The sequence below is a fragment of the Triplophysa rosa genome, linkage group LG5 (genome assembly GCF_024868665.1).
Source record: "Triplophysa rosa linkage group LG5, Trosa_1v2, whole genome shotgun sequence".
Lineage (NCBI taxonomy): Eukaryota > Metazoa > Chordata > Actinopteri > Cypriniformes > Nemacheilidae > Triplophysa > Triplophysa rosa.
Window position 1 is genome coordinate 10015078 of NC_079894.1, and position 9467 is coordinate 10024544.

Sequence of the window (9467 nt, forward strand, 5' to 3'; positions counted from 1 at the left end):
AAGCAAAACACGATCCATCATATTAACAAACTTTCATTCTTAAGAGTTCGGTTTAGCCCCAGCAATAAAGTTTAAATTATGTTGTTAATTCTATTCATTATTTATTGACTATAGGTGTAGTTTTCTGGAGTGGTTCTTTAACAAGAAATAATAGAGGGTTTCCCCTTCCACATGGTGATGTAAAGTGTTTATGGAATTGTATTTATGATCAAATAAATCATAAATGTTTTTCTTCCTCTTATAATTATTGAATGCTATTGTTTAGAGATTTTTTAATTAGATTTTATTTCAAACCAAAGTCGCAGGTTATGTATGATTGCGAAGCGTATGTTATGACATCGAGTAATGTTATATATATTTCAAAAACTTGTTTTATGTAATCTCTTGGTTGGTACATTGGATTGTTAACTGATGGGGGTAAATGCTTTGTTGGACAGTAATTTATGTTAATCTGGCTATTAATTGATGTGTGACAATAATTAACATTGTTAGATCTGGTAATACACCTTATAGGACAAGAACCAGGAACATCAGCTCCAATTTAGCAGTGCAGCGTTGCGTTTGCATCCATTTAAGCTCGGCCCATACACTTTCTCATTTGTTAGTCTTGACAGGTTTAAATTCTTATACAGGGTGATATATAAAAATAAAACAGTAACTGAATTTGTTTAAATATAACATTAATTTTCATTTGTCATTTCACTGGCAACAGTATTTTTTTCTTTATCATCATCACCCCTTCCAAACTTTTAAAGTGGCTGTAAATATGCTATTTGCCATTAGTATCAAATGCTGGTTAATTTTGATTTTTTTATATAAATAATGGCCAGGCTTATTTCTTTTAGCTGATATTATACTAAATGCTACAAGTTGTACAATCTGAAGTGTTTTTTTTATGTAACAGCTGTGAAAATGACTGGTCAAAATAAACAGATATACTATACAATTTTCATAACCACATTATCTTTTTTTTTAAAGAAACTGAATCAATGTATTAAACCAACTGAAAATAAAAAAGAGGTCCTCAGTTTTAAATTCACATTAGGGTGGGCAGCCATCATGGGCACCAGTGGCCATATGTAACCAATAGTCCTGATTCTTGAAACAAACCAAATTGTAGAAGTTTTCACCACCTTTGAGAAATCCATGTTCTGTGGCTCCCCATGACACAGGGCTATCCATAAACCCATGTACAGTGAGTGAAAGCCATTGTGTAAATTTTGGTTCATCGAAATACTTCCTGAAATAAGCACACGAGGTACAGATAAAAAACAGCTCGTGACAAATGTAATGTTCAATCGTGGTCAGAAAACAACGTTCAGGAACACGACTACAATGTTTTAAGTCATACCTGAGCTCTTGTAGCAGCAAATACACATCCTCAGGTGAGATAAAACCAGTAATGGTGCACAGCAGGGCCTGGCTGACAGAGCTCTTTGGCTCCGGACAAATATACGTAGAAAGGAAACTGTCAGCAGCATTTTCACTAATAAAAAAAAGTTATACATTTTGAGAAATGTGTATTTGACAGACGACAATCTAATGTGAATTTAATTCCACAGCTTTCTCACCAGCTTATGTCCAGGTTGACGGCTCCAAGCCACTCCAAGAATGAATGTGGATCACATGACAGTGTAGTTCCTTGTAGATCTGATGGGTAGAGTGTGGGGCACGGTAGATTTTTTAAAGTGTGATGGCTAAGAACCGCCTTGTGCTCAACAGGTTTGTACTGGGACAACAGCTTGTAAAGAGTCTTATCTTCATCTCCACCTGATGAAATAATAAACACGAGGCAGTCAAGAAATGTGCTTTGTCTCTAGGCTATACACCTTCTATATGAACAAACTCTAGTTTGCCGATTTTAAACAAACCTGTGTTGTGTTCAGTAAACAGAAAGTCATATCTGAGTGGCAGCCTGTCCTTTAAACCTGACAGAACTCTTTGGTATCGTTTGGTGCCTGGGGCCAAAGTTTTGTCTCTTAGATTCAGAGTAACAACTGCAAAAGAAAACAGTTTTTATAATACTAACATTTTGATTTTTATTAACCTATTTAATCAAAAAAGATATTATTTTTGTTTAAAAGCCAACAGAAAACACATTTACCATATCTCATAGCCTTTCTGTGATTATACAGTGATGGTCGTCCCTCCAGACCAAGTTGTTCATATGCGTCTTTATTTAGGGACAAAACTAGCTGACCTGGGGAGAATACACGCACACAAACCACATAGAGTATCAATGTAACCAATTTATATTTGTGATACATAAGGTAAGAAATACACAACCATGGATCCAAACGTTGAACACACATGTTGTTTTGCTTACCGCTAGGCAAAAGGGCAATGGAATTATCTTCATCAATCTTAGTGTTGTAAGAGACAGCATAGACGGTTCCTATATAACAAAATCAAAATATTTAGTTTAATAGCAAAGAGCAGAGCTGTAGCTACTGAAGTGAAAGGTGGGAATGATTCTGGGGACCTAAATGTGTAGGAGCACCCACAACAATTCCAGCAGTATTAAAGGGACCGTTCACGCCAAAATGAAAATTCTGTCACCATTTACTCACCCTCAAGTTGTTTCAAACCTGTATAAATGTCTTTGTCTGTTGAACACAGAGAAAAATATTTGGAAGAACCTTAGCAATTTTCAGTTCTGGGACATCATTCACTACGATAGTAGAAAAAAATATTGTTGCTGTTTTTTTGTTCTGTTGCACACAAAATGAGATATTCATTTCAGAATTCAGGAAAGCAAACAGTTCTGGGGCCACCATTTAAATATTTCCTACTATGGTAGTGAATGATTTCCCAGAAATGAAAATTGCTAACATTCTTCTAAATATCTTTCTCAGTGTTCATGAGGGGAGAAAAGAAATTTATACAGATTTGAGGGTGAGAACAACTTGAGGGTGAGTAAATGATGAGAGAATTTTCATTTTTGGGTGAACTCTCCCTTTAATGTCATGGGCTTCTAATTTTTCTGCTCTGACAAAAAAATCAAGAACCTGCCTAAACAATAGAAAATTGCACAAGAAATCTATTGGTTTTAGGGGTTAAAATGGAAACTGTATTGGTTTTAAATGTTTAAATTACAATGGTCTCTTTGAGTCTCTATTGGTAATTTGTTGGGTTCTATTAGTGACCATGATATCTGGCAGATGGGAACCAGTAGGGCACCAATATTCCTATCACAATAAATCACACTACATAAATGCATGTTATTTTCATGTTGATGGCTCACAATGGTATTTGCAATAGAAACCATTCTAACATCCATAGCAACAGGAGAGATTAACAACCGCTCATTTTCTAACACCTCTTACCTTTCTGTACAACCGTTTCATGAGATTTGTCTTGCAGTAATTCATAAACCGGCAGGTCCCGTACAAGGTAATACGGGCTGAAATTGCTGATAACCCCGGAAATGTTAGCAGGGAGGACTGCACATTCAGGTATCAGTACTGAGATCTGTGGAGACAGATAAGACATAAGATATTACGTGTAAAATGATCGCGATCCTGAAATTAAAAGATATATTAAGCAAACTCACCTTGTAATTAAAGCTGTGCTTAGACACGTGGATGTCATGCCGAGACTTTTCATTCATGAAGTTTGATTTCTCGCACACCAGCAAGCTTCTTGGACACTTTTCTAGCTCTGGCGACATTCTGATATCAATGCTCAATATCTACATCTTATGACGACCAAACAAAAAACGAAACTTTCCCCCTTCGTAATTTGCCGGTGTGATCTTTTTCTTCTTCGTTTTTAACGGCGGCTGGCAACCAACGTAATAGGTGCATTACCGCCACCTCCTGCTCCGGAGTGTGGAACGGAGTTCTATGTTCTATTATCAACCCCGTCTCCCTAATAAAATCATAGAAAGCTTTACTATTTACGTCACTTGACCATTTTTTTATTTATTATAAAAAATATTGGATTCCACTTTTCCTCATTTATCCTATCATAGTATTCCTTTCTTGTTCATATACTGCACTCAAGAATCACAGTTATTGTTTCCTCAGCAGGGGCGTCGCACCCGTGGCGTTTCCCGGTGAGAGGGTTCAACACCCGCACTTTTTCTGCAGTTTTTCCGCAGTTTTGCACAAACGCCTTACAGCAGTCGCTCCTCCGTTTCTCTGGCCGCTCTGTGTCTGCGCTCGCTGCAGCAGGCTGCCTCCTCTCCCCTCCCTCTCAAACATGACACCGGCTTTGAGTGTGACCGGCTGATGATTGGCTGTTCTGCCTTAAGTCCCGCCTCTCTTGGTGTGTTAGATTTATCGGTCAGCTCGTGCTGAGGAGGCGGGAACTTATGGTTATTTACATCTCCCTTTTCCAGGTACTTTGAATGAGTGTTTATGCTTACGAGGTTTTTAAATAAGCTTGATATGTGTTTGGGAAGATGTTCTGTTTATGTTTTGTTGACATGTCGAGTGTTTTCTGTATTATATTTCGTTTTTTAGTCTAATGCTAATTGGGATATTGTTCAGCAGCTAGCTAAATTCGGTTATGTATGTGGCATGCAATGTATAAAGTAACTGTGATGAATAAGGCAGGGAATTGACGAGGAGGAGGGACACATTGTCATTGTTAAGCAGTGTATTTATGGGTTTATTGCCCGTGCAATTGATTTTGATATTTTGAGCATTGTTTGTTGATTAGCTGAATACTTTTGTGGATACTTACCTGTTGTGTTTGATTGTACCTGTTGAGGAGAAAAAAGTGAGAAATGATGTCATTGTTTGCATACCGTTGAAGAACTATGAAAGAAAAGTGTATATTATTTTAATGTTTAAAAACAGTAAATTGTTACATTATTTATACCACCAGAGAAAAAGCTTTGTGTGGGCGTTTTTTTTTTATATATCTCCCCTTTTCAAGGCACAAAGTATTTCTGATTCTGATTCTTTAGCAAGTCTACTGTTGTGTATTTTCACAACAGAGTTTTGACTTATTTTCTGTGTGTTCCGAGTGTGTTTTTATACTTTTCTAGTATCACTCATTTAAATGGGAAGCTTTTTATATCTTGTATGTTATACCTTTTGTACCCTTCTGTCATTGTATTCATCGTTTTTATTGTTAACAAACAAACCACATCCATCCCCCGCACTTTTGAAAAGCTTGCTACGCCCCTGTTCCTCAGCGTAACATTGCTCACATAATCCGTTTGGATGTTTCCCTATTATTGTAAGTGTACTATTTAAATTTGAATGCCCTAACATTATTATATTATATATTCCTTGCCGGTGTGATAAAAATGTTTCAAAAACAGTACCAACTTGTCTCGTGGCAAACTTCTGACGTCAGTTCCTACAGCGCACACAAGAGTGTTTTGTGTATTACTTAACAATTTTACAATCATTACATTTGTATGAACACTTCATTAAATTGGAAAAATGTGAATAACTGAGTTGGAACAGCTTTTAAAACTTGGATACCTAGAAGACCTTTATATAGTCTTTTTATAATGTAAAACCCAATTTTTTTATATACTCATTTAGCTATTTATAATTTTAGCCAATACCAATAATAATAACAACAATAATACTAATTATTATTGTTGTTGTTGTTGGTATTAACTAACTAAAAACAAAGCACTAATAAAAATAAAAGTAATAATACTTAATTTATATATAATATATAATCATTTAAATATAATTATTATCATTATTTTGTTTTCTGAGTGCCTTTGTGCAATGCACACTTTTAAGTGCACGAAAGCATGGAAATGCAAATAAACTTGAACCTTCCCCTGGGCACTTCGAGTGTTTTCTTGTAAAATATTCAGCACATACGTAGTAAACTGACTGCCCTGTAGTGCGTCACAAATAAAAGTGTAAACAGTTCCATTTGATCTGACATGTGCGCGCTTTCAGTTCGTAATGCAGTTTGTGCACTATGATTGACAAAAGCTGCTGTGTATAACATACAATAAAGACCAAAGAGGTAACATAACTTAAATATTTAGTAAAAAATAAAGTATATATCAAGAAATCTAACCATATTTTTTAAACAAATTATTGTTTTCCTTCCATTTCATTGAACTTGCCACTTGTCATGTCGTGGTTGTCATTTAGCTCAGTGGTCACCAACCCTGCTCCTGGAGATCGACCGTCTTGAAGATTTCAGCTCCAACCCCAATCAAACACACCTGAACTATCTAATCAAGGTGTTCAGGTTTTCTTGATAATTACAGACAGGTGTGCTGAAGGGTTGGAGCTGCAGTCTGCAGGACGGTCGATCTCCAGGAGCAGGGTTGGTGACCACTGATTTAGCTGATTCGACATCATCAGTTTGTTTACACAGACAGGCGATGTTGTTATGACGCAACTCGTAAGCACGTAATATGTACGCAATTTCCTGCGTAAAAACAGCAGGTCTGTTCGAATATTTAAGACTTTCTGATTCTTGGTTAGTGCGGAATTGGTTAATTTCATGAATGCTGATGGAGGAAAAGCAGTCAGAGCCGTTCGGCGCAACTTCGGATCTGGACGAGACTGCATGCCCATGTGAACCACAGCGCACGTCAAAAGATGAGAAATGATCACCTTTCCCAAAGAGCTATGAAACTGACACGAAGAGCCAAATCCCTACCTGTGTATCTGGACAAGTCATCCACATTCAAAGAATGTCTTGAACGTGTTAAGAGGGTCCAGTTTGCAGACACGGTGGGACTGAACTTGGCAAGTGTGAGACACTTTGACGCATCCGATGTTTTGAAAGAAACACGCAATGTATCTGGAGTCCAGAATCTCCTTTCTCAACATGCCAGTGATTTCACGTCAGCCCTTAACTTCGCACGTTTAGTACCAGCTTTCAACGTGCGCATCTGTTCGGATGAAGTCGATCTGAAGTCAAGGCGTCTGGGGGTTGCATTGGAGAGTGTCACAACTGGATCCGATGTTAAAGGTCTTATCAGAGTGATGCGCAGCAACGCAAGAAAAGAAGTTGGGGTCATGTACACTTTCAATAACTGGCTGACATTTTCGGATTTACAGGCTGCACCCATAATGGATAAAGAACATGTGCTACAATGGGAAAAATTCCACTTTGCTTTACACGCACCACCCTCCTTTGACAAAGATGATTCAGTGCATTTCGCCGTGTTTTGTCGAACTGATCGTGGAGAATGCTGGGACAATAACGATGGACAGAACTATACATTAAGAATTCAGATTACTTGACGCATTTTTATGGTCCAATGACGGTCAGTAAACTGAATATAAATTGAATCTACAGGTTATACTAATACTTGATAATTTGTCTCAGTGTGCAATATATTTAATTTATTTAATAAAAATGTTACATCAGCATACATTTATATCATACATTACATTAAAGACCAGTATACATAACCAACAGACAGGTAAGCCTAGTACAGTTCATACTACAAAATTCAAAGAACACAGTAAACAGTATTATATTTTTCTGAGGCTTAAGACAATTAAAAAATAGGCTCTTTCTCAACAACAGTCTTCTGAGCAGAATACAGCTGACCAATTGACACCTGTGAGACAAACAACTACATGAAGCTGAAGAACATACAGTATATATCTCCCTCTTATATTAAATGTTAATTATTATATCTGAGTTCATATTTAATCATATTTGCATAGCTTGCCTGTCTCTTGATGACTGCCAGATTCTCTCTAGCCTGATTCATAAGCATATCAAGTGTTTTGGGGTTGGCAACTTGAAGGTTCTCTCTGAAGCCTTCCTTCACTCTGCGAAGTGCGTATGTCCTGAAAGTACAGTAAATAGCGCGGTCCATTACAGCCATTGAAAACCATCTTTTCGTGATTAACATATAAAGCCACACAATTACATCCACAGTAAATGTTATCTTATAACAAATACCTGGTTTAGTAAACACTTTTAAGTCTAAATCAATAAAATGAAGTAAAACAGGCACAGATTGGGTAGAGACTGAATCTGTTAGACGTACCTATAATTATATGAAGGGAATTTTTTACTCTCTTTCATAAGCATCCTGTAGAGAGAGATCACTTGTGCCCTGCTGCATGACGCCATGTTGAACGTTTTTCTTCTCGTGTTGCAAAGCGCCAGTTTGGAGATGGTATATCGCCATCTAGCGTTACCTTCAGTCTGTCACATTCCTCGGAAATAATTAAAACGATAGTTCACCCCAAAATTAAAATTCTGTCATCATTTACTCACCCTCAGATTGTTCCAAACCATGAATTTCTTTGTTCTGCTAAACCAGTGGTGTAAAGAGTACCTGAAAACCATACTTAAGTAAAAGTACAGATACCTTGCAGCGAAAACTACTCCATTACAAGTTACAAGTCACCAATTCAAAAATGACTTCAGTAAAAGTCTTAGAGTATCTGAATTTAACAGTACTTGAGTATTTTACTCGTACTGAATGTAGGCTCAAAGCAGCACTAGTCCTTGAACACTTAAGAGACATGTCAGTGAAAAACAAGAAACAGTTGATTCATGAGGAGAGCAATCGCATTTATTTTCTTAAATCAAAATAAGACTGAACACCTCAAAATTGCAACAAATCATGGTGGACACCATAACACTCAAGTCTCATTTAAGCTCAAGTGATCATAATAAACCAAACTCTTTCAAAAGGTTTCTTCAATATAACGGATAAATAAAATAATGTTAAGTCCAATTAAAAAGTCAAAGCCTTTTTAAACTGGGCATGCTGGTTTTGGCCTCATCATCAGCTGCTGTCATGTCCTCATTTCACATAAACCGCCAGCGATTGACATTGATAACCCTATCCTAACCCTAATTGATAATGCACTCTTTATTCACATAAAGAAGCCATGTTGACAAGTTTTAGTAAGTAAGAGCAAAACCCACAAGATATAGTACCTTCAATGCCTTGTAAATGGCTATATTAATTCTTCTGTATCAAAAATAAACTGCCGCAAAAGAATGATGGGTACCAGGTGAAATGTAATGTGTAATTGCATTAGTCATTACAAATGTAGTGGAGTAAAGAGTACATATACTTGTTCAAAAATGTAGTCAAGTAGAGAGTAAAAGTTGCTAATATCTTTAATACTCAGTACAACTACAAAGTAGCCAAAAAGATACTTAAGTACAGTAACGAAGTACATTTACTCCAATACTTTACACCACTGTGCTAAACACAAAGGAAGATATTTGGAAGAATTTCAGTAAATCCCCCATTTACTGCCATAGTATTTATTTTCTCTACTATGGTAGAAAATGGGGGGAACAAAGAAATGTATACAGGTTTGGAACAACCTGAGGGTGAGTAAATGATGACAGACTTTTTATTTTTGGGGGGAACTATCACTTTTAGAAACCATTTCAGAGACCTTTTTCTGATTTTAAAATGTACTATTTATAGGTATGTGTTTAGCTCAAATTGTCATTTTTGTTTCATTATGTGAACTACTAACAACATTTCTCACACATTTCGAATAAAAATGTTGTTTCTTTTAGCATTTATTTGCAGA

At 36.5% G+C, this 9467-nt stretch overlaps 3 protein-coding genes across 3 annotated transcripts; 1 reads left to right on the forward strand and 2 right to left on the reverse strand.

Annotated features, from left to right (window-relative positions):
• Positions 1-13: 13 nt before the first annotated feature.
• rpp40 (ribonuclease P/MRP 40 subunit) lies at positions 14-3795 on the reverse strand. The gene is made up of 8 exons (XM_057334294.1): positions 3554-3795; positions 3327-3471; positions 2327-2395; positions 2105-2200; positions 1872-1997; positions 1572-1770; positions 1352-1486; positions 14-1240 (listed from the first exon to the last, which is right to left on the reverse strand). Exons 1-8 carry the CDS (start codon positions 3668-3670, stop codon positions 1042-1044), a joined length of 1086 nt encoding a protein of 361 aa, XP_057190277.1. The 5' UTR covers positions 3671-3795; the 3' UTR covers positions 14-1041.
• A 1937-nt stretch (positions 3796-5732) lies between these two features.
• Positions 5733-7197, forward strand: LOC130554559 (protein phosphatase 1 regulatory subunit 3G-like). Its single transcript, XM_057334295.1, has one exon. It carries the CDS (start codon positions 6537-6539, stop codon positions 7185-7187), a length of 651 nt encoding a protein of 216 aa, XP_057190278.1. The 5' UTR covers positions 5733-6536; the 3' UTR covers positions 7188-7197.
• A 77-nt stretch (positions 7198-7274) lies between these two features.
• On the reverse strand, positions 7275-8083 carry lyrm4 (LYR motif containing 4). The gene is made up of 3 exons (XM_057334296.1): positions 7949-8083; positions 7625-7745; positions 7275-7510 (listed from the first exon to the last, which is right to left on the reverse strand). Exons 1-3 carry the CDS (start codon positions 8032-8034, stop codon positions 7448-7450), a joined length of 270 nt encoding a protein of 89 aa, XP_057190279.1. The 5' UTR covers positions 8035-8083; the 3' UTR covers positions 7275-7447.
• Between the last annotated feature and the right edge of the window lie 1384 nt (positions 8084-9467).